Source organism: Micromesistius poutassou (genome assembly GCF_964030765.1).
Source record: "Micromesistius poutassou genome assembly, chromosome: 18".
Classification (NCBI taxonomy): Eukaryota; Metazoa; Chordata; class Actinopteri; order Gadiformes; family Gadidae; genus Micromesistius; species Micromesistius poutassou.
The window spans coordinates 6110703-6135792 of record NC_140288.1 but is presented as its reverse complement, the minus strand read 5'-3'; the positions used below and the strand labels follow the sequence as shown (position 1 = coordinate 6135792).

The 25090-nt window shown below is 48.9% G+C and overlaps 1 protein-coding gene across 7 annotated transcripts in view; it reads left to right on the top strand.

Annotated features, from left to right (window-relative positions):
* The window catches only part of rapgef1b (Rap guanine nucleotide exchange factor (GEF) 1b), a 60214-nt gene that overhangs the window by 30619 nt on the left and 4505 nt on the right, over window positions 1-25090 (top strand). The window contains exons 2-20 of one of the 7 annotated variants that reach the window (XM_084483189.1): window positions 4915-5060; window positions 6778-6956; window positions 9189-9345; window positions 9676-9764; window positions 9864-10022; window positions 11035-11085; window positions 11556-11670; window positions 12410-12596; window positions 13332-13856; window positions 14664-14866; window positions 17599-17760; window positions 19817-19963; window positions 20512-20601; window positions 21388-21473; window positions 21617-21722; window positions 22313-22388; window positions 23108-23196; window positions 23641-23729; window positions 23927-24112. In XM_084483189.1, the coding sequence (XP_084339315.1) occupies window positions 4915-5060; window positions 6778-6956; window positions 9189-9345; window positions 9676-9764; window positions 9864-10022; window positions 11035-11085; window positions 11556-11670; window positions 12410-12596; window positions 13332-13856; window positions 14664-14866; window positions 17599-17760; window positions 19817-19963; window positions 20512-20601; window positions 21388-21473; window positions 21617-21722; window positions 22313-22388; window positions 23108-23196; window positions 23641-23729; window positions 23927-24112 (2842 nt within the window). The remainder of the gene's footprint in view (window positions 1-4914; window positions 5061-6777; window positions 6957-9188; window positions 9346-9675; window positions 9765-9863; window positions 10023-11034; window positions 11086-11555; window positions 11671-12409; window positions 12597-13331; window positions 13857-14663; window positions 14867-17598; window positions 17761-19816; window positions 19964-20511; window positions 20602-21387; window positions 21474-21616; window positions 21723-22312; window positions 22389-23107; window positions 23197-23640; window positions 23730-23926; window positions 24113-25090) is intronic. The other 6 variants (XM_084483190.1, XM_084483193.1, XM_084483191.1 and 3 more) reach the window with 6 other exon arrangements.

The following is a 25090-nucleotide window of genomic DNA, read 5'->3' as shown; positions in this document are numbered from 1 at the left end:
TCCTACACTATGAGTCCATGACATTTTTGTGACAAATGTCAAAATTCAGCTTGAGGTACACTTTTGGGAAGAAGCAGCTGGTTCACAGTTCTAAACTCCTGAAGTTAACCAGCCATTAAACAGGACTTTAGCCAGGTGGGGACAGGCATTAAAAATACGACTTGAGGTCAAATAATCTGAAAGCTACACCAAATGAAATGAAACCGAATTGCTGTTAAATGACTGATTTCCTAAGGTATAATATTATTCCTCAGCAACATTGTTATTATCAGATGGGTAATCAGCACACCAGGCTATTAACAAAACAAAGTCTGTCATTTTCGCTTTATTTCTAGAAATGAGCTTATGTATTTATGGATCAGATTAAAATGCTCCATGGAGCTGTGTTGTGCCGACAGCACTAGAATCCTTTTTATAAAGGAACCCATGGCAATGCGCGGCATTTAAATAGTTATACTACTAACTATGAAATACTTCTAATGACTCGCTGCCTCCCACCTGGGGCTTCACTCTTCATAGTCAAGTGGAAACCCCTGTGATGCAACACGCTTTTCCTTATTTGGTCATTTTTCCTCCCCTACTGAGCTCACCGTGCTTGTGTCAGTGGACTGGTTACTTTTCAAGGGTTTATCATTCAGAATGTGCTTGAATGTTTGCGTAATGGCAATGCCTACAGCTAGGCCCCAACCCACTGACAAACCCATGTTCATGTCGACGCACAACAACACTTACTGGGGCCATGGCCAGCTGAATAGTTGTGTTTTGACTAACTGTGGGCTGTGTCTGTCTCTCTCTCTCTCTGTGTCTCAGTGTCTCTCTTGCCATGACTAGTTGCATTGAGTCATTGATTCATTGCAAAGAAATGAGCTCACTTTCCGAATGCTACCGTGGCCCACAGAAGGCGTCTGAAGGAGAGAGGTGGACTGGCGGCTCTCTAATGGCGCATTTCCACCGACGGGTCCGCTTCAGACCAGCACGCCTCAGCCCAGTAGTGAGGGTACGCTTCAGACCAGCACGCCTCAGCCCAGTAGTGAGGGTACGCTTCAGACCAGCACGCCTCAGCCCAGTAGTGAGGGTACGCTTCAGACCAGCATGCCTCAGCCCAGTAGTGAGGGTACAGTTTGGCCCAGCTCAGTTACGGCGCGCGTTTCCACCGCCACTAGTACCCTTATGGTGGGCAGGGTTTAAGCCGGATGGCGATAGCCGCGGCAGCTACGTAAACATTGTGACCTCATAGCAGCCCGACAGTGTAGCATGCTAATGAATCCAAGGAAAAAGAAGAACGTGCACAATGAACAAAGAGCAACAATGGAGGACGTCCAAGAAGGACGGCAAGCTTTTGTGTGATTTTGTGCTTTTTTTTCAATAAACAAAGCTTCCGCCGTTGTCCATAAATACCTTGCGGGTACTGTTTGTCTGTTATTATCCCCCTGTCGCGTGACGAGTCTGTCGACCAATCAACGGACGGTGCGTGTAGCTCAAACTTGCCGGCCCTCTACTGCGAGACGAGTACGGCTCAATATGGCTCAGTCCGGTTCACGCCCACTGTTGGCGTGGAAACGCTACCCGTGCTGCACCTTTGCAGACTGAACCGACCCGCTCACTCCGGTGGAAGTGCACCATTAGTGACTGGATGGACACGGGAGGGGAACTGCAAAGACACTTTTACATTTGTATGATCAGCCTCTCTCGTTGTCTCTCACACCCATAAACCCTCACTCACTCGCGGCTGCTGTCACTTGCCTGCTCTCTCCTGGGTCAGCTAGCGTTGTCACCATGATGTTATTTCCAGACTAACTAAACGTTAGGGTGACTAACGCTTCCATAAACACACAGGACAGGAGAGCGAGTATAGAACAACAAACTGCAGAACAGAGGAGGGTGCGTGTGCTGGTACGACTGATTTCCGATGAATCTGTTGGAGGATGGTGTGATGTACGATGCATCAGCTGTATCGATCTGCTGGTCGGCTCTCTGCGGATGTCACTGATGCTTAGCCTCCGGCCATGGAAACTAAGCCTGCTTTTTACTCTGCAGTGTATTTCCTATTTGTTGATTTGGAGGGGATGGTGGTTTTGGTATTAGTCGATGTTGGAGCCAGCCCTGTCCGCGCCCTCTGTACGAATGCGCGTGCAGTAGAGGCTAACCAGGTCAGAGGGTGTAGAGGGCATATTGGACTGCAATTGTTGAATATGTAGAAGCACGTACAGGAACAGCTTTTGATCAACTCAACGTGTTTAGCCACATATTGGAGGAGATGAGCCAAAACCACCTACATGCCTACTGCCACAGGTATTTGTAGCCCTAGGGTGTTGTAAATCGACGCTGCTGCTGTTCCTCGATGTGTCTGTATTTAAACAGTGTCACACTGGCAGGTTGCTGACTAGATAGTAAAAAGAAGAGCCTTGTTCAAAAATGTATTCATACAGCTCTGAGGAAAGGAAGGCTGCATGTCTTCCTCCATGCTCTTTGTTTGGTCTAAGATGTGTTGGTAATTCCCGGCTCTTATCAGTCCCCTTATCCTTTTGTCCCTCCTTGGATACAGTCTGTCCATGGGTTGGGACTGAGGGTTTGCTGTGATGTTGCAGGCCGAGTCAATGAGCAAATCTGGGGTTCACTCATGATATAATAAATGTTCCAAAAAACAGTTAATGGTCCATTCAAAAGAGAGCATGCAGCCATAATATGCAATTTTTAGGCCGCTTAATCATGACCAACCAGCGGTACTATAATGGTTATTGGTTGGTGATAGCTGACAAACTCTAACCCCATGATGCTGTTAAGGTGTATCAATGGTTGGTTCATATACTGCAGACCCTGCTGATGAAGTATTGTAAAACAAACTGCAGCACAAATCACAACCTGTGTTTATCCTTAATGGAACCAGAACTGCAAGCAATAAATTGCAGCTAAAACAAGTAAAACAATGCACCCAACAGCCTTTTCTTTTTAGAAGATGATGTATAGACTCTTCACTTCTTCCTGTGACATCAGCCGTTAGAGCAAACGGTGCAGACTGGCAGAAAGTAGAGATAATAAAGTAGCCATAATTAAGTGCTTTGTTTTGAAGCCCAACAGGTTCCAGAGGGGAGAGGATGTTTATCTTATTGCTGGAAGAGGATGTTTTAATATTTCCTGAAAAGAGCAGAATCTCTGTTTCTAAACAAGCCACTATTATGGAAGAAGCAAAGCTTAAGGTTTGGAGTAAAAATGTATTAAGGCAGCAAGTAAAAAGAAAACATTTTACTAGCTATTCTAGCTGAAATAAAATATATTTATATACATTACATATACATACACACTGCTGTCATTTAAGTTATATAAGCTATATTCGCTTGCAAAAAAAATAGCTTGTTGAAATGGCATCGATATCTTTCCGATGAGTCTGGATCTAAACTGGACTTTATTATATTTCACACAATTAATAATAATTTTCCATATATCAAAGAGATTGTGTGGCATGCAGAGATATGTGTGAATCATTTTCCAAGACTAATTTTAAATATATCTGCTCTCATTGAGCTATTGAGATTAGGAAGCAAAAAGGGGCCCTATAAAGTGATGAGCATCCAGTCCAGATACGGACTGACGTACAAGTTGGCACAAACGGTCGGTTCATCACTAGTAACCATGTTGCAATGGAGATGCAAATCCCACAGGCGCTGGGATGGTGAGCCCCAGTCAAACAGTGCTTTAGCCCGGCCAGTATAGTATAATGGAAGAACAAGACAAATCATTCTAACTATGTGTACTTTATTGTTTAATTTCTTTTAAAATAATCTTTTTCTGGTTCTTTGGGAAAGTGGACAACAGGTTGAACTACAACTTGTGTAGAATTCCATCAGGCATCCGTTACATTACAACATTAGTTGTGATGCAAGTTAGTAAAGTTAAATAATAAGGCCCTTAGTGCATTTGAGTGCTTCACAATAGAGCCATAACTTTCCCATGCAAATGGTTAAATTCATCTCTCTGACTATGCAAATCAGAAGTTGATGAAAGGTTCATGGTTGTTGGGTGCCTGACGTCGACAGTCTGGTGACTTTAAATGGCATCCTGCTCAGAATGCAAAGATTTCTCTTTAGCCTCTGCAGACCTTGGAAAGTCTTGAAGGATTTTGAGGGATGATGAGGATTAGAAACGCAAAAACAAAGAACAGTGAATGAGCACAAATGTAAGACACATGAGCTAAAATGGGCAGCTTTTAGTAGCATGTTGAGTAGGCCCCTATGGAGTCTTGGATCAGATACACTTTAATTCCAAGCCATTCCCTGTGAATGCAGAGCTACGGGTCATTGAGGGGTGAAGCGTCTTGCTCATTGATGTCTATGGACTGCAGACACCGGGGAACGAACCCAGGAGCTTCTGACTGAGCGAGTAAAACCCTGTGGCCATGAGACCCTCCTGTAACCCCCAGGACTGTAACTCCTTCTGGCCATGAGACCCTCCTGTAACCCCAGTACTGTAACTCCTTCTGTTCCTCCACCAACACTTGGGCCATAAAATGACAAATTCCCCCAGTTGGTTGGAGGTGCAATTTCAGTGAACTGGTCTGGTGTGTCTCAGCTGGTGTCTCAGCTGGTTATGCGTTTACTCGCTCCTGTGCAGTGCATTATCTCTGCAGCCGTTGTGTGAAGCTCAGGGGGAATGATAATGGACGATGTAGCAGACAATGACCAATGGGTTGTTGAAGTCTTTTACATCTTATTTTAATAGTGTGCTATTAAGTTGAAATTACAGATACAAAATTATTTCACAAACATAATTGATTTGTTTGATATTTGAAGGGTTTACCGTATGAATGTAACGTATCCTCTGGTACTTCTTACTTCTTGTCCACCCTCTGTGTCTGTATTTGTGTTATTGATCACAGAATCGTTAGTCATCCCTTGTTCCTTTTCCTCTTCTCCCCAGACTCCCAGCGCTCCCATCTCTCCTCCTTCACCATGAAGCTGATGGACAAGTTCCACTCTCCCAAAATCAAGAGGACGCCGTCCAAGAAGGGCAAGCTGCTGCAGCCCGAGCCCGCGGTCAAGAGCGCAGAGAAACCCGTCAACAAGGTATTGAAAGGCCTGTGTTCTGCGTCGTGTGTTTAACATGTTAGTACTGTTAGCACAGTTCTGTGAGTACTGTGGGGCAGAAGACCCGACTGTTCCCTGACTATTCTCAGTGGTTGTTTACCTTTTTAATAAAGGACGCTAGGTTTCCTGGCCTGTGCTTCGGGTAGGCCCTTACACTGTGTATGTGCATGTGTGTGTGTGTCCCCTTCCTTGTTGGTTCCCACACCGTCACACAGGCCTTGTGACCGCTGGCCGTGTGAGACGGCAGGTGGCCGGACACATGACACCAATGGAACCTGGAGGTTTTGTGAATGGACTGTTGCTGCTTTTAGTTGTTGCTTTAAAGCCCTTCTTCAGTGTGACCATCTCCTGACCCTATGGAGAAGACACTGCTCGCTTAAAGGCTCCTGGTGCAGTGAACGTGTGATTCTCATGCTACTAGGTGAATAGATGATGGATAGTGGGATGAGTAGTTGGGGCTCATTCAGACCAAATCAGGCATTGCAGCAATTAGCGCAGACTGCTGAGGCGATGTCACTTCATGGCCGTTTGTGGACGTCATGTTGTGAACTTCACCCCCCCTCATGGGTTGTCCAGCTCTGGAGAGAACGACACGGCGCCCATCTGCCTCTCCTCTAACAAGGTTCTCCTTCCCGTAGTGGGGGGTTATATCTCTATATATATATCTATATATATATATAGATATATATACATACAATATTTACATAAAACGCCCAGATGGATCAGGTTGATTTCATTTCAACAGTTTTCCCGAGCATTTATGGGCTACGCAAACTTCAATCCAGACAAAAAAATAATCCACGGACCACCAAAGTAACGTTTGACATTTTAATTAAAATCAACTTAAAATGACTCAACTCAATAACTTCCATTGTTTGTATCTTAGGGCTGTACACAGAGCCCAACACGCGATAAGAGCAGCCAGCCTACAGCCACAGCCTAACCATGGACAATATGCCATTACCTCTATTATTAATAATACAGCTATAGCACAACACATCCCTCTCACTGCCTGGAGAGACACAACGCCACATACACTACAGGCGCGCAGGTGATTTAAGCGTGTACGTAAAGGAGCTGGAGTGAGTGGGTAGTGGGGCTGCAGGCAGCGCCCCACGCTTTTAGCGGCTCTAGCACGCTAATGACAAGCATTAGGCTACGTTTTTTCATGAATCATTAAACTTTCCGTCGCTGAAATCAGCGTGGCCTCCACCTCTGTTCATTTGAAGCTTTGATGGCATGGTGTGTGTTTCACCGTGGTCACTGAATCAAGCTGCTTCATATCACGTCGTTCATATCACGTCAAAGTGGAAAGCTCAAGTTAGCATTCAAGGCGTGTCCTGTCCTCGAGCCAAATCTGTGCAAGAAGAATATAAAGAGGAATAAAAACACTTTGCAGCTCTTGGTTGGCCTGTGTATGGCAATACTGATACAAGATTCCACTATCTGTCTTATTGTGTTTGCTTGTCTATTTTTGGGTAGTATTCAAATTCTTTGTCTTACCTTTGTTACTCTAACTCTTTTGTGCTCATCGTTACTACTGTGTGTATTGGTAGAACTTGGATGACCCTTGTCTTGTCGTAATAAATTCTATGTACAGAAGGACAACGGTGCTGCACAGTGTTGCCAGATTGGGTGGGAAGTCTGGCCTAATCTGGCAACAACCCTTCTGTAACGCGGACCCTCTCCTTTGCAGAAGGTGAGTCGACTGGAAGAGCAGGAGAAGGACGTGGTGAGTGCCCTGCGCTACTTCAAGACCATCGTGGACAAGATGGTGGTGGAGAAGAAGGTGCTGGAGATGCTCCCCGGCTCGGCCAGCAAGGTCCTGGAGGCCATCCTGCCTCTGGTGCAGGTGGAGGCCCGGACGCAGCACAGGTCAGCCTCTCCTCCTCCCAGTGACCCTGTGTGTCCCCGTTCTTCTCCCTCTATTTTAAAGTCACACATAACATACTCCCAAGTTGAGGTTGATATTAAGCATAAAGTGAAGTTGAAGGAGACATTTATTTTCATTTCCAGTTCTAGAATGCTGGTCTGAAGCAGCCGCCTGGTCTCCTATTCCTCTAGGGGTTGATGGGCGTGGCGGTAATATGATAATGAGCTTGTTTGATTGACGTCCCTCTGTCAGTCTGATCTCCCAGATGTGGCTGAGGGGTGAGCTTATTGATCCATGAGGCTGTTCTCTCTGCTCTGTAGGCTTGGTTTATACTTAATAGCGACTGTTTGTTCCAATTAAAGAGCAACATTCCCATTTCCACTGTGCAGAAGCACAAAAAGCTGTGTTTATATCCCCTGTAGTAGTGAAATCTTTACCATGTAAACCATGTAAATCTACTTACAAGTCAATTTTATTTTAGGCATATAAAGCACATATGGTCACACTGCAAGTTATTCACTTATTACAGCAACAATATCAGGAACCTGTATGCATTCTTTGTTTGAATGAGTTCTGGGTAGCTATTAAAGGGTGATGCAGGGTAAACCTACATCAGTCTCTGTCTCTACTTCCTCATTGTACTTTGACTAGTTGTGTGTGGAGTTGGTAGGGAGGGTGCCATTGGACCAGTCATTTCTTGTGATTGTGGTCAGTCTTGTGGGACAATGAAACAAGTAAGATTGGTCAGCCTTTTTTTAGCACCATTGGTTTGGTGAGGTCAGTATAAAAAGTACCAAAATAATCCTTCCGTTTACCCCCAGATCCAGAGATTTATCGATTGATACATAAATATTTTGACCATTTGTACTAGATACAAAATCACAGATTTGGGTTATCTGGGACTTTATCTGAATTCACAGCATTGAGTTTCTGAAAAACTCTCAAAAAAATCGATATTTTTAGAACTATTTGCCTTCCTAAAGGAAGGTATAGGATTTGAAATATTCAAATGAAATGGTGCAATATGAGATGTTGTCTGGTTTTGCAGTGGCTATACACAGGTGGGATGTGATAAGATAGGAGTAGAGAGATAGACTCAACAGCCTGGTAGTATTCCTGAAGTGTCACACAGTGCAGTCGGGTATTTCCCCAGTGCGATGTTTAACCTGACTGCTGCTCTCACTCATTTGTTTGTCTTACACTTCTTTCTCACCATGTAGTAGAATACACTGACTTGGTTGATTGGTCTCTCCCTCTCCCTTGCTCTCCCTCTCTCTCGCTCCCTCTCTCTCTCTCTCTCCCTCACACTCTCTCCCTCCCTTGCTCGCTCCCTCGCTCTCTCCCTCTCCCTTGCTCTCCCTCTCTCTCTCTCCCTCACACTCGCTCTCGCTCTCTCCCTCGCTCTCTCTCGCTCTCTCTCTGTCTGAGCTTGGATGTGTTGGAACCTCTCTCCCTTTTCTACCCTTTTGTATCCGCCACATCCATCAGTGCCTTCTCTGGCATGGAGGCCAGAGATGTGGGTGTGTTTTCCCTGGTTGGTCACTGGGAGCATCAACTTTGACTCACCAAAGAGCTCATTTGCGCAAGTGTTCGTGTGTATTGATTTTTGGTTTGCTCCTATAGATTTGTTATATTATTCATCGGTCCTATAATATTAACTGCTCTATATATATATTTTAAAGTTTTCAGAAGAAGAATAGCGTATTTGGCATGGTATGGAGCATCCCCTATCCTTTACTACAGTCTCTTCACGCCTCCTTCCTGTATGAGCGTTGTTCTGCATAGCTGGAATGGGAGCCGTGTTGGGGCAGGCGTGGTGAATGTTCCTTGGCGTGTGGAGACAGGAACCAGAGACACACCCTGCAGCCAGCGGGCCTCCAGCACTAGTGACTAGAGCACCTCCACCACACCTCCTTTGTCCTGATTCCTGATGCATTCTTTAGTTGAGCCACACACCAGACTGGGCTGGGCCCCGGGCCACGCCAAAGGGTTTCCTTGTGTACTGGTTTTGTTTACCAGATAACCCTGCTCAAGAGGTGGATGTTACCTAGTTATCCAGTACCGCCTTTCTGTTGTTCTTAATTATTTATAGTTATTAGATATTTATGTCTAAATTGGTTTGTCATATTTATAATGTTTTTAATTTCCCTTTTCTCCAAACACTCATACTCATACATGCATACTCATACTGATACACTCATACTCATACTTATATACACACACACACTTTCCAGTTCTGCGCTGTCCTCGTGTCACAACCGAGTGTACCAGAGTCTGGCCAACCTCATTCGCTGGTCCGACCGGGTGATGCTTGACGGCATCGACCTGGAGGACAAGGAGAACGTGGTGGCCGTCACCACCGTCATCAAGGCGGTGCTGGACGGAGTCAAGGTGAGTCCCTCAGATCACTCAATCAGGATAGAGATGATGGATCAGAAATGATTTGAGAGCGATCAGAAATCTCAATTGGCTCAAACAGAGTCACCGGTGTAGCAGATACTATAACAGCACATCTTACTCACTAACAGCTGATGGATGGCTATGCCATTACTGAAAAATTGCACTGAATTTTGAATCTTGCCTAAAGCATCTTTGAAGTTGCTTTAGGCAAGATTAAAAGTGTCCAGGATCACTGAAGGGAAACAAACAATGACTTCACGTATCATAACTCGGGGCCCTCCCTACATGACTGTTGTATGTGTGCATCTGCTGTGTGATCAGGAGCTGGTCAAACTGACCATCGAGAAACAGGAGCAGCCCTCGCCCACCACCCCCAACAAACCAGCCCCCCCCACCCCCCCGGCAGAGAGGTGAGTCGGGGCCCTTGGCAACACGCTGGTGTGCCTCACACATCCTGCCCACATTCAGACAGACGCAAAACATGTTCATCCTCCTGTCTGTCCCTCCAGCATGGCGTCATCCGAGGTGTCCCTGACGGACCAGGAGCCTGAGGTCACCATCCTGGCCCCCGCCCCAGAGACGCCTTCAGAGGCAGCGTCTGACGCAGCAGAGGACGACGTGGCCCCGCCCAAACCCCCCCTCCCTGAGGCCAAGATGGCGGAGCTGAGGTGAGAAGCATGTGCAACTCTAGAGGAATGTGGGGATTGATTCGCTCTAATCCTATTGATCTTTAAATGCATTTCTAGGTTTGTATTCATTGGGATTAATGCAACATATTTAAATGGTTGGTTTGTTTGTTTGTTTTTCGGTCAGGTGACTCGTTAGGGTTAGTGTTGACTTGTATGTTAGTGGATCATTTAAACTGTCAGATCAATGGTCTCTTTTCCGTTCAAATCCCTTTTATATATTTTTCATCCTTTCCTTCCATTCAGGGGTAATATTTTGTGAACTTGATTGAATTGTGGCTAATGGCTACAAAAAATATCTAAAATAAAAAATCCCCCTCTAAAAATGTGCTTAGTTTCTTCTCGTAATGCGATCTTGGATTTCATCCAGTTAGTATTTCAATGCATCTTTCTTAGATATAGATATTAACAGCTAATCACAAATGTAACATTTTGATTGAGTCTGTTAGATATGTGTGGTAACAAAACCATGATGACACATCATGGCTATCATGATGACATCATGGCTATCATGATGATATCATGGCTAGTGTATGAGAGTATGAGGTGGATTCAATGATCTGTGTCTGATCCCGTTAAGTAAGAAACTGTGGTCATGCAGGGTGTAACAGTCAGCGATCTCTCCCCACCTGAGCCAACGCTTACTTACAGTTCCAGGTTGTCTCATTTATATGGAATATCTTTCTGGTCTGAATTGTGATCAAACAATATGTGCATGCTATCTAGGCATCTTAAAATTCATGACCTCTATTCCATCTCCTTGTTTGCTCTCTGTGGTCGTCTGCTGGCTTTTCATAGCCTACAGTACAGAATTCACACATGATGATAAAATCATGCGTGATGATTATGAATTTGATCATACATGACAAAAGGTTTCGATAAAGTTAGAAGTTAGTAAACCTCCGTTCCACCCTGACCTGGTGGTCTGTCTCTTCCTCTCTTCCTCTGCTCTGTGTCTCCATGTGTCTGTCTGGGGTCTGCGTTCTGACCACAGAGCTCAGTTGAGTGCTGACGCTGGCCAGAGGAGGTCCACACAGAAGGAGAAGTATGTTGGCCAATGGGATCACACCTTTCCATAGCGACCAGTCATACTGCCCTCATCCAAAAATCCTGCTTCTCCCCCCTCACAAAAAACAAACAAATCCAGCCTCTCGATTGGATGAGCGTGCTTTGACCCGCATGTTTGATTGGCCCCATCCCAAAGTGAAGCCTTACCTCATCCAATCAGAAGAGGACCAGTCCAGTGCATGAGTGTGTTCTTTGTTTCCCCACTGATGTTTGTCATGGCCCATGCTGCTACTCGGAATGAACTCGGTTGGAGAAGTTTGATACGCAAGAAACGTTTTTTTTTTTTGTCTGACGCTAACACAGGCCATACACATCCTGTCGTAACCCGTGTCCAAGAGACGTTATGTGTGTGTGTGCGTGTTCATGTGTAAGTGTGCGTCCCATGGGATTGTGAGGATGCTGGTGTGTGAAGGCGTCCAGCCCTGATGTGACGCTCTCTCTCCCCAGTCCCCCGCCCGCCCTGCCTCCCAAGAAGCGTCAGTCCGCCCCATCGCCCACCAGGGTGGCGGTGGTGGCTCCCATGAGCCGCGGCTCCAGCCTGCCCTGCAGCGTACACAGACAGGTAACACACAGACAGGTAACACACAGACGGGTAACAGACACTGAGGTAACACACACTGAGGTAACACACACTGAGGTAACACACACTCAGTCAAGGTCGTGTGGTAGGAGGGGATTGTATCCGTGAAGAAGAAGAAGTTATTTCGGGTCAGCTGACGGAACATTCATGACAACGTTGTAATGAAAGGCATATGTCCTTGATGTAATCTTGAGAAAGCGTTGCATAATATCATTTTGCTGGAATGGGAATGCAATCCTGGCGTAGGGTTGCCGCCTCAGTGTGTTCAAAAGGGTTTTCAGCCACCCAGCCTCACCCCATAGTCATTCAATTGGTGATGCATCTGTTTCAGCATTCTTTAATTGAAGCCAATCCATGCGTGGGCTGAGAACATCAGGGAACACACGCATGCTCAGAGACAATGGTCCAGGTTACTGAGACTGCTCATGAGAAAAGTGAGCAGCGGTGCACCGATCCATCTCTCTCATTGGAACACAATGTCTTTGATGGATTATATGGCTTCTCTTTTGGTATCTTTATATGACCTGTGGACATGATAGTGTAGTGGCTAGGGTGGTCAACTGTCCTTCGACTGTCCACAGCCTCTCAGTAGGCATCTACAATGCCCTGTCAGTCATGTTGAAATGTCTCCTACTATCTACTCAGGACCATGGCTAAAAGGTGCTGTGGGCCAGACGTTGTCTGGGCCGTGTTGTGATCGTCCTCTTCCCTTCCCGTACAGCCACACGACTATGAGCAGGAGTTCCTCCAGAGGCGTTTCTCCGGGGGCAGCCAGTCGTACGGGGGCGAGTCCCCGCGCCTCTCGCCCTGCAGCAGCATGGGCAAACTCAGCAAGTCTGAGGAGCAGCTGTCGTCCCTGGAGCAGGACAGCGGCCAGTGCTCCCGCAACACCAGCTGTGAGACGCTCGGTAGGACACACCCCCAGGACGTCCAGAGTGCATTCAGCAGTACAGTAGGCCCAGCACTGTTAGTGACGTACAGTAGGCCCCAGCACCCCGTCACTGTTAATGACGTACAGTAGGCCCCAGCACCCCGTCACTGTTAATGACGTACAGTAGGCCCCAGCACCCCGTCACTGTTAATGACGTACAGTAGGCCCCAGCACCCCGTCACTGTTAATGACGTACAGTAGGCCCCAGCACCCCGTCACTGTTAATGACGTACAGTAGGCCCCAGCACCCCATCACTGTTAATGACGTACAGTAGGCCCCAGCACCCCGTCACTGTTAATGACGTACAGTAGGCCCCGTCCAGCACGTCACTGTTAATGACGTACAGTAGGCCCCAGCACCCCGTCACTGTTAATGACGTACAGTAGGCCCCAGCACCCCGTCACTGTTAATGACGTACAGTAGGCCCCAGCACCCCGTCACTGTTAATGACGTACAGTAGGCCCCAGCACCCCGTCACTGTTAATGACGTACAGTAGGCCCCGTCCAGCACCGTCACTGTTAATGACAGGATGGTACTCTGATAGGATAAGGACCAAAATGTCTTTGAAATTCTCATTTAGAAGTTGAGAGTAATAATAACTGTTAATTTGGTCTTATTTACAAACCATGATTGGCAGATATACTGACAATATAAATAATAAAACTTGAGTTAATATGATGGTCCCATGATGTGTCCCTCCTCTCTCCCAGACAACACGGAGAACTACGACCCGGACTACGACTTCCTCCACCAGGACCTGTCGGCCGGGGACCCCCTGCCCCAGGTCCCGGCGGCCGGCTGCCTCAGCCCCCTCCCCGAGTCCCACCACGAGTCCTCCTCCTCCCCCGTCCCGGGACAGCACCCCACGCACCCCCGCTTCAGTGCCCCGCCCCCGCAGCACGCGCCCGAGTACTGGACCCCGCAGCCCGCCAAGCCCAACCCCCTGGCCCGCGTCAGCGCGCCGCCCGCCCTGCCCCAGAAGAAACGGCGCAGCGCCCAGGCCTCGCCCTACCCCGACGGGATGGGGGCGCGGCTGCTGTACGAACGCTACCCCTCGCAGTACGACAACCTGTCGGAGGAGGAGCTCACCCCCACGCCGCCCTTCCCCCTCTTCTCGCCCATCTCGCCCATGCCCCAGAGCAACGGGGGGGCCTTTGTGGCGCAGTACCTGGCCAGCGAGCACGGAGACCGGCCCTCCAGCCCCCCGCCGCTGCCCGAGAAGAAGAGCAAACACAGTGAGTAGAGGAGGCAGACTGAGGCGTTAGTGTGGGACGTGGTAAACAGTGAGTAGAGGAGGAGGACTGAGGCGTTAGTGTGGGACGTCGTAAACAGTGAGTAGAGGAGGACTGAGGCGTTAGTGTGGGACGTGGTAAACAGTGAGTAGAGGAGGAGGACTGAGGAAGAGCGTTAGTGTGGGACGTGGTAAACAGTGAGTAGAGGAGGAGGACTGAGGAAGAGCGTTAGTGTGGGACGTGGTAAAGGGTTCATGTGGTATACGTGGTAAAGGGTTTATGTCACCATCTCAGTGCAGTGAGTTAGTGTGGGGCGTGGTAAAGGGTTTATGTCACCATCTCAGCGCAGTGAGTTAGTGTGGGGCGTGGTAAAGGGTTTATGTCACCATCTCAGTGCAGTGAGTTAGTGTGGGGCGTGGTAAAGGGTTCATGTCATCATCTCAGTGCAGTGAGCCATTGCCCAGACGTCTCTGGTCATTTTGAGCACTGACTGCGTTACAGGGCAGCTCACTCTGTGAATGGAGGCAGGAAGTGAACCCCCGGATGTGCTACAATGGGCTCTCTAGGCCCGGCCAGAGGGCAGCGTGAGCTCACTTCCTGTCCACGCCCGCATCACATTATTGCCTCTACTTGCGTACATGTCATCTCATTCACTTGCGTACACATGCCAAAAATAGAAGGTGGTTCCCCTACTATGATCTCCATTAGTTGCGTGTGAATTAATTTAGTGTGTCTTTAGTTCTACTTTGCTTAGTGTAGAACGGACCCAGAGCCCAGCTGAAGCTCATCCTCCTCCTCCTCCTCCTCCAGTCCTCCAGTACATGCAGTTCGTGGAGGACTACTCGGAGCCGCAGCCCTCAGTCTTCTACAAGATGCCGCAGAGCGAGAGCATCTATGAGCAGCGCAACAAGCGCTTCCAGGAGGTGTGCGGCTTCAACGACTCCTTCAGCAGCACCGACTCGGTGCACGAGCCCGTGCTGCCGCCCGCCCTGCCGCCCAAACAGAGGCAGCTGGTAAGAGCTCACACACACACTGACACCACCGTCTGTAAGAGCTCACACACACTGACACCACCGTCTGTAAGAGCTCACACGCACTGACACCACCGTCTGTAAGAGCTCACACACACACTGACACCACCGTCTGTAAGAGCTCACACACACTGACACCACCGTCTGTAAGAGCTCACACGCACTGACACACCGGACAGCTGGTAAGAGCTCACACACACACTGACACCACCGTCTGTAAGAGCTCACACACACACTGACACCACCGTCTGTAAGAGCTCACACACACTGACACCACCGTCTGTAAGAGCGCACACACACTGACACACCGGACACACACTGACACACCGGACAGTGTATGGACACTCTCTTCAGTAGATGAGATGTATCTGTGAAAGGGCTGGTCAGCCGTCTGGGTTCATCACGGATGTGTCACCTGTTCTAGTGTCAACTAAATACCAGTTAGTGTATTTGGTTCCTGGCGCATCGATTCTGTGAGTTGAAGTGGAACCCTACGGAGATCAGGGGTCTTTCATTCGGGGAGAGAGAGAAAGGCAGATGGTGTGTGGGAGACGCCTCGTCCACCACCCGCACCGGTTGCTCTTGTTACGTCATTTCCTGGCTTGTAGCACTTGTAGCACTTCTAGCGTTCTTGTTTCTCTCTGTGGGCATCGCTACACGACCAGTCGGTCGTGCTTCAAGAAATGCTGCAAGAAAGCTGGGAGATTTCCCACGTTGCAACTGGTGCGGGTGGTGGACGAGGCTTCTGGAACACACCAAGAGTTTGAGACGCAGACCGTCTGACACCTCTCTGGAAGCGTCTCTCCTCACATCTGATTGGCAGCACACCGTATTGGACGGATTCAACAATAAATATTTCTCGAGGCTTGCTTCATGTAGGGCCCTTTGAACGCTTCATTTACTCACAAGTAAGAAAGACCGGAAAAGATTATTCTCCTGGCTTGCAAAACTGCAATTCCACCAGTATCCATGTTGTCACTCACATGTTCTCTCTCAGGGTGTTCTGTATCTCCCTGTTGTTTAATCTCTCTCTGTCTGCACATCTGTCCGTCGTGTGTTGATGTTCAGCTGTGGTTTGGGGTCAGGGCTGGACCTTATCGGCCCCACATTCAGCACTCATCTTAATCCGTGAGCTGGGTCGGGCTAATTGGTCAGATGGTGTTGAGGCTGATTCAGTCCCAGAGGTGGGAGAACACACACACACCCACAGTGGGAGAGATGAACACACACACATCCACAGTGGGAGAGATGAACACACACACATCCACAGTGGGAGAGATGAACACACACACATCCACAGTGGGAGAGATGTGAGACGATGGCTTTTTAACCTGTAATGTGCAGCGATGTTGACATTATTGCCATGGACAGATGGGCCAAGAAATCTTATTTGTGAGAGGAGGTGGTTGAAGCCTGGTCATGAAGCACCCTCTGCCATCCCTGCTGTGGAGGTACAGGGCTACTGTCAGCCAGTGAATATACACAGTTGATATATGTATATATAAAAATGTGTTGCCGCTGTAAGCCTAATCTGGCCTCATGTTTGGGGCCTGATGAGCTGGTGGGCCCAGCAGAATAACCCTGTTCGCCTCCTCCTTAAATCCGTGTACCAGGCTTACACGCTTAACGTTATACAGGGCGCTTGTTTTCCTCCCTCAAAGTAATTTTGTGTGTGTGTGTGTGTGTGTGTGTGTGTGTGTGTGTGTGTGTGTGTGTGTGTGTGTGTGTGTGTGTGTGTGTGTGTGTGTGTGTGTGTGTGGCCTCGTTTCTATAATGATTCAGAGTTGTAAGAGGGCTTAGAGGAGAGACCGCCACATCAAATAAGTATGTGACCTGTGGAGATCACTTGACCTTGGGGTGATTGTGTCGCTCCAGGAACAGAGTGCTTCTTAATAGAATAACACTTTTATTCGTACTGTGAACCACTTCAGCAACAACAGTCGTTTAATGGAGTCGTTTACTGGCTGCCTCTTTCAGCTTTTCTCCAACACGCCTTTCTAACCCTCTTTGCTACTGAACTTTTGATCAAATGGACTCTGAGCTTCCTTTATACTGGCCAGCTCTGATCTGATGATCTGGAGTGTCTTCATGTCTGTTTCCAGACAACGTCCAAAGCATCAGGGAGAGAGAGACTGTCCACCCGCCCGGAGAGAGACATGTACCCACCAAATCATATTATTCCGGTTCCTCTCCAGTCTCGTGATGGAAACGTCCTTAACGCTCACTGTGAATTCTCTTCTCCTTTGCATTTCCCTTCACCCACGGTAGATCTAGACGGAAGCTCTCGGGAGCTCTCAGACCATGACCTGATCTGTTCACACATGGGCTCAGTCGGACGTTACACACACTTTGTTCTAGGGAGGCTGCAGGGAATGACAGTCCTCTTATACAGCTCCTCCGGTAACGTCTGGAGGAGTTCAGGGTTGCACGTGTGAACAGGGCTTTGTTTTCTCTTTTTTTCCTCTGTCCTTTTAAAAGCACACATTCAGCTTCTGCTTCCTTAACCAGTTTTGTCCCTTCTCTCTCTCTCTCTCTCTCTCTCTCTCTCTCTCTCTCTCTCTCTCTCTCTCTCTCTCTCTCTCTCTCTCTCTCTCTCTCTCTCTCTCTCTCTCTCTCTCTCTCTCTCTCTCTCTCTCTCTCTCTCTTCTCTGCGGTTTCTTCTTTCTCCTTGCCCTTCTCTGTCTCTTCTCTTTTGCTTTCCCCCATCTTTTTAGGCTTCCCACTCTTCCTCTCCTTCCTCCTCTTCCTCCTCCTCCCTCTCCTGCCACCTCCAGCCGTCGCTGGTGGCCATGGAGGAGGCGGGCACTGGGCTGGGCCTCAGCATGTCCGTCTCTAACTCCTACCTGATTGGCCAGGCTGCCTTGACCACACCAACGGTGAGTGCCGTCCTCTCTGGCCCGTCCTGGTCCCTGGCCTGTCACCCAAAGGGCTGTTGAGCTGTGTGTGTGCTGCCTGCCTGGTGCTGTGAAGTGCATCCTCCTTACCTTGTTGGGATCAATGGCGTCTAGGGGTTCATTGTTCTGCGTGGTTCTCCTCCACCGTGTTTGACTGTGTGAGGTTTATTTGAACTCCTTTGCCCTCCCTGTGCTTATTGCTGGTAGAATGGGTGCACCATGTACTTATGTATGTGGCCGTTTGGTCCCTTCTGAGATGCGTTGTTGGCGTATGCGTGTCCATGTGGTGTTTTTTTGTCAGGCAATGGTTTGCTAACCCACACCTATTCTCAGACGGAAAGGATGGAGGAAGGAGAGCGAGAATGGGTCAGTTGGGTCAGACAAAGGAAGCCATTAGTGTATATATATATATATATATATATATATATATATATATATATATATATATATATATATATATATATATATATATATATATAAAGCACACGTAGTCCATTGAATATCATTTAAAGACCCAGAAAGTTTCAGGACATCTTTGAGTCTTGCTGCTGCAAAACTCTTTTTCTTTAATGAATTGAATTAATGAATTGAATGAATGAATTGGCTTTGCAGGGTTTAATGAACTCCCAGAGCGACCGGTGGAGTGTAGCTCTGTCTATAGGCTGGAGGCTCTTTTAGCTGCGGCTCTGGGAGGTTGACCCCGCTGACCCCTGGCTGTGTGGGGTCACGGCTACCAGTGGCGTGCGTCGTTCCCTTAAGGATCATGGTTGGGGGGACGGAATGTGGCAACAGATGGAAGCTGATGGAAAACACACATTCCTGATCCTGCTGCCCTTCCTCCTCCTCCTCCAGTCTCCTCCTCCTCCTCCAGTCTCCTCCTCCTCCTCCAGTCTCCTTCTCCTCCTCCAGTCTCCTTCTCCTCCTGATCTTCTTCAACACCCACTGTGTCTGTGTGTTCCTGCCCTTACCACATATTGTTGCCCCATCCCTGTCAACTCCTCCACCCCAAGCCTTCTGCCACCCCACCCTAGAAATCCCTTGACCCCCCCCCCTATCCTCGCTGTCAGGTTAGCCTTCTGTACAGCCCTCATGCTAGCTGGGGGAGAACAAGGGACTATCAGGAATGGATGAATGATGGTAGGAACTAGTCCGGCACGGGTGTTGGCATGTCGGGTTGAACACATGAAATAGTCTCGTCTATTGTTTTGTTTTGATGTGACTGACACTGTCTCTTAACTAGATTAGCGCTAACTTCCCCCAACGCCAGTTACAACAGAGCAGTATTTATCAGTGATCTGTGTGATGTATGCTGAGCTACGGGCCGCTATGCTTGAGACAGAGCTGGTATTTACAACGCGTTGCAGCACGTTTCAGAGGGCCTTTCTCCTGCCAGGCATCTCTACACACACACACACACACACACACACACATACACGTACACACACGCACGCATAAACACACACACACACACACACACACACACAAACGCACACACACGCATAAACACACACACACATACACACACACACACACGTACACGCTTGCATAAACACACACACACACACACGTACAAACACGTACACATGTACACACTTTTGAATCAGGACCTGGCCTGTGCATTACCATGTGTGCATTACCATGTGTGCGCTTACACTTTTGAACAGAGCCAAAAGTCTCAGTCTGATATTGTCTGGCAAAGGTTTTGGGTGGTATGTCAAGTCTGTTTCTACTGAGGGCTATAGTTACTATAGTTACTATAGTTACTATAGACTGGGTGTACCTGGTATAGTTAGACCTGCTATAGTTACTATAGACTGGGTGTACCTGGTATAGTTAGACCTGCTATAGTTACTATAGACTGGGTGTGAGTGAGGAGATGTTGAAGGAGGAGATGTACTTCGTTTTCTTGGTAATATTTCCAAACCTTTTTTTCCAATCTGCTCCCCTCTCTCCCGCTGTCTTTGTTTAACACTTTTGATTCTAATTCCTCCTAAACTATAATTTTTTTTCCTGCTTTCATTCTTTTAACCAATCACAGAGTTTGGACCGGGTGGCCTTGACCAATGCCACTGTTCTGGATGGCAGCGGGGGCGGGCCCAACGGTTCACTGGCCGGCTCATTGGGCTCTGTGGCTGTCTGTCTTCCTTCCGAGTCCTCTCTCACTGACTCTCTCCACACCTCAGCGGTGAGATCATAGTACAGATAAATCCCATCAGGACCGAGGGAGTGAAGAGAACGACAACGCATGTGTCAGGAAAGAGGAGGAGAAGGAAAAGAAGCGACAGCCCCTTTATGAATGTATAACAATATGTTTACACTAGTATAGCACCTTTTAACACTTGAGACCTTTTAACCTCTAGCTATTACTTAGTTTGAAGTCTTGTCTGACGTTGACTTGAAAACAACGTGACTCATCGGCTTACAGGCATCTTGTTGTCATAATCACCGGTATCACCCGCTGCTCCCTGATCTCCTCTTACAGAACCCTAGCGCTGGTCTTTAACTACATGTGTTGTTTGTTTCTCCCCCGCCTTTCAGTTCCAACTAGCATTACTTAGTATGCACCCTGTTGCCACCTGCTGGTCGTGAGGGGTAGTTAAACAATAGATGCCCCCTTGCCGTAGCAGTAGGCTACTTCTATCCTTTGCCACACGTTTCCCTCCCGCCTGACGTCCGTCCCACCCTCGGCCCGCCCCCCCCTCACGCTGGTGGTGTGTGTCCTGTGTCCCGTAGAGCGAGGGCGCGTGTGACCAGGGCGGGGAGGGCGATTACGTCAGCCTGTACTCCAGCCAGGCCAATGGGGAGCTCCCGCTCGCCCTCAGAGTAAGTAGCTGTGATGAGACCGGCGAGAGAATGATGTCTTATCTTAAGGCTCCGCCTCCATTCACCCCCCCCATCGTCTCAGGGTGAGGGTTAGTCATACAAAGGAAAACAATCCCAGGGTTTTTGTCCAGATGTAAGTCATGGCCGCTGCGCCGCCATGTGTTTATATCTTGACCCGCTCACTGAGCATGCCTCTGGTCTGGGTGTTGGTGCTGGGAGCTTCCTGGGGTGGTGTGTGTCCACAAGTCCACCACATGTGTGTCGTTGTTTCTGATTGGCCGGTGGTCTCCTGATTTGGTCTTCATTACCCTCTACTGACCTGGGTGCAAACCGTCATTACTCCTCCATTACTCCTCCATTACTCCTCCTCATGGGATCAGTGGGTTCATCAGTCTTCCAATAACATTTCCCATAACAGCCGTTGTGTGTGTGTGTGTGTGTGTGTGTGTGTGTGTGTGTGTGTGTGTGTGTGTGTGTGTGTGTGTGTGTGTGTGTGTGTGTGTGTGTGTGTGTGTGTGTGTGTGTGTGTGTGTGTGTGTGTGTGTTGGCGTCAAATCCCCTCGTGCAGGAAACCTTAATGCCTGGATTTGATGTGTGTGTGGGTGTGTGTGTGTGAGAGATGCTCCTTTGACCTTTTTGACCCTATCCTGGTGATCTACTGAAGACAACACGTCTCTCCCCTGCGTGGGACTGTGGGGGTCAGGGGTCACGCTCCTCATTCATCCCATCTTCAAATGTCCGTGATTTGACCCCCTCATTCACATCAAACCTTCCCCTCCTGCACAGGAGCCAATCCAAGCCGACGATGTGCTGACAGATCCCGCCCCTGAGATGTCCTCCTCCAATAGCAAAGAGGCCATCGAAAAAGAAAGGTAAGTACTTGACATGAAGAATGTGAGAATGTGATGCCAGACCAATCACTCTAACTAGCCTTGGTCAGGATGCTAATGTGTGTGTGTGTGTGTGTGTGTGTGTCTGTGTGTGTGTGTGTGTGTGTGTGTGTGTGTGTGTGTAGGCGGCTGAAGTCCACGTCGTCAGCAGGCAGTGATGACGAGGAGGTGGATGAGCTGTCCCTCATTGACCACAAGGAGATCATGAGCAGGATAACACTAAAGCAGGAGGTAGGACTCAGGGTGTTAAGGACACACCGTAGCTGTGGATGTATCTACTGCACTGTATCCACTGCTGCCCTCTGCAGTCTGCCTTTTGAAACTGTATCACTACCAATCACTAAGCCCAGCCCATAACTCGCCCCCCTGCTGGTGCAGGCTGATGGACGTGTTGTGTTCCACACTGATTATGTACAGAAAAGGCGTTGTTAGTTTTTTGCTTTCTTCCAGAGGACATGTAGAGCTAAAAAAGGTTTGTAGATGGCGTAGAAAGTGGTAGTGTCTGAAGAGAGGGATGTGTGGGCATACTGTAGCTCACAGAGAGCCTCATAAGTGAGGCAGACTCTGCCTCCGTCATCCTCTGAGCTGGTGCAGGACAGGGGAGGGGTGGGGAGGAGGGGGGGGGGAGGAGGGGAGGGGGCAGTCAGAGTGGGGGGCGGCCGAGGGGAGGGAGGGAGGGAGGAGAACAGCAAATGGGGAAAGAGCTGCATGTGCAGCTCCACTGCAGCGCTGCCTAGCTGTGATCTCCTGTTTAACGATGTGCCTTGGTGTGTGTGTGTGGGCTCTCCGCATGTTGTTTATGAATGGTTGTTCCTCTCCAGAGTGACGACGGTCCTGACGTCCGAGCGGGGTCTGGGGACATCCTGCTAGTCCACGCCACGGAGACAGACCGCAAAGGTACGCTGGTCCATTCTGTGTGTGTGTGGTTGTGTGTTAGGTATGGTCGCTGGTCCATTCTGTGTGTGTGTGTGTGGTTGTGTGTTAGGTACGGTCGCTGGTCCATTCTGTGTATGTGTGTGTGTGTGTGTGTGTGTGTGTGTGTGGTTGTGTGTTAGGTACGGTGTCTGGTCCATTCTGTGTGTGTGTGTGGTTGTGTGTTAGGTATGGTCGCTGGTCCAGTCTGTGTGTGTGGATGTGTGTTACTGGTCCAGTATGTGTGTGTGTGTGTGTGTGTGTGTGTGTGTGTGTGTGTGTGTGTGTTACTGGTCCAGTCTGGTACAGTTGATGTGTGTTACTGGTCCAGTGGATGTGTGTTACTGGTCCAGTGGATGTGTGTGTGTGGATGTGTGTTACTGGTCCAGTAGATGTGTGTTACTGGTCCAGTGGATGTGTGTTACTGGTCCAGTGGATGTGTGTGTGGATGTGTGTTACTGGTCCAGTGGATGTGTGTGTGGATGTGTGTTACTGGTCCAGTGGATGTGTGTGTGTGGATGTGTGTTACTGGTCCAGTAGATGTGTGTTACTGGTCCAGTGGATGTGTGTTACTGGTCCAGTGGATGTGTGTTACTGGTCCAGTGGATGTATGTTACTGGGCTTCTGGGTCAGGCTTTGATCCGCTTCACAGGCTGAACTTGAGGGAAGCGTCCAGCTTTACATGCTGTTGCTCCCTGTTGTAGATCTGGTGTTGTACTGTGAGGCGTTCCTGACCACATACAGGACCTTCATCAGCCCAGAGGACCTCATCAAGAAGCTACACTACAGATATCCTTCAAGAAATCCACCTTATTACTAATTCATAGACGGAGGGCCTGGGTCGACATCAGTACAGTTTTATGTGTGTTTCTCCGTCTGTCCAGTGGTGTTGAATCTATAATGTACTGTTTTGGTTGGTTGGTGCTGTGAGGTTCAGCCTGATTGGAATGAGATTAGGGAGGGGTATCCTATGTAAAGATATATATAGATTAGGGAGGGGTATCCTATTTAATGATATATAGAGATTAGGGAGGGGTATCCTATGTAATGATATATAGAGATTTCTGAGATTCAGCATTTCTCTAGTCATTTGGTAATAGTTGCCTTTTGTCATTTTGTTTAGTCTTGCCGTTACTTAACTGAAAAACAATGCATCATGGTAACTCTGTTTGAACAGGAGTGTGTTCGCACACATTCAGTGTCTTTTCGTGTGCATCCTTAACCACGAAGCACATATACCAGATTCTGCCACAGTCCGGACACGTTCAAGAAGAGGGTCAGCAAGAACACGTTCTTCGTCCTGGTGCGCGTGGTGGACGAGCTGTGGTGAGGAGTGGCTCTCTTGATACTTGGTCACGTTGTGTAATGTCCAGTTTAACCTCTGTGTCTTTATCTTTCACACAACTACAATACATCTATGACTTCAATACTTAAAAGAAGCTCTGATCCAAAGCGGGTTCCATTGAATTGAGAGACATGTTGTTAGGGAGTAAGTGAGGGTCATCCTCTCATCCCTCCCCCAGCCTGGTGGAGCTGACGGAGGACATCCTGAAGCAGCTGATGGAGCTGGTGTTCCGGCTGGTGTGTAACGGCGAGCTCAGCCTGGCCCGTGTGCTGCGCAAGAACATCCTGGACAAGGTGGAGCAGAAGAAGCAGCTGCGCTACACCAACTCCCTGAAGCCCCTGGCGGCCCGCGGCGTCTCCGCCAGGTACAGACCGCTACAGACCGCTAGGGTCCAGGTACAGACCGGTAGGGTCCAGGTACAGACCACTACAGACCGCTACAGACCGCTAGGGTCCAGGTACAGACCGCTACAGACCGCTAGGGTCCAGGTACAGACCGCTACAGACCGCTAGGGTCCAGGTACAGACCGCTACAGACCGCTAGGGTCCAGGTACAGACCGCTAGGGTCCAGGTACAGACCGCTACAGACCACTAGGGTCCAGCTACAGACCACTAGGGTCCAGCTACAGACCGCTACAGACCACTAGGGTCCAGCTACAGACCACTAGGGTCCAGCTACAGACCGCTACAGACCACTAGGGTCCAGCTACAGACCGCTACAGACCGCTAGGGTCCAGCTACAGACCGCTACAGACCGCTAGGGTCCAGCTACAGACCGCTACAGACCGCTAGGGTCCAGATACAGACCGCTACAGACCGCTAGGGTCCAGCTACAGACCGCTACGGACCGTTAGGGTCCAGGTACAGACCGCTAGGGTCCAGGTACAGACCGCTACAGACCGCTAGGGTCCAGGTACAGACCACTAGGGTCCAGGTACAGACGCTAGGGTCCAGGTACAGACCGCTACAGACCGCTAGGGTCCAGGTACAGACTGCTAGGGTCCAGGTACAGACCACTAGGGTCCAGGTACAGACGCTAGGGTCCAGGTACAGACCGCTACAGACCGCTAGGGTCCAGGTACAGACCGCTAGGGTCCAGGTACAGACTGCTAGGGTCCAGGTACAGACCGCTAGGGTCCAGCTACAGACCGCTACAGACCGCTAGGGTCCAGGTACAGACGCTAGGGTCCGTCTGTTAGGGGACCAGCTACAGGTACAGACCATTAGGTCTGTAGACCGTTAGGTCTGTACCCCTGTTACCCCCTGTTAGGGGACCAGCTCACGCCACGGTTCAGCTTTGGACGTAGAAGTCAGCATATGATGAGGAAGACGGGTTGGCTGC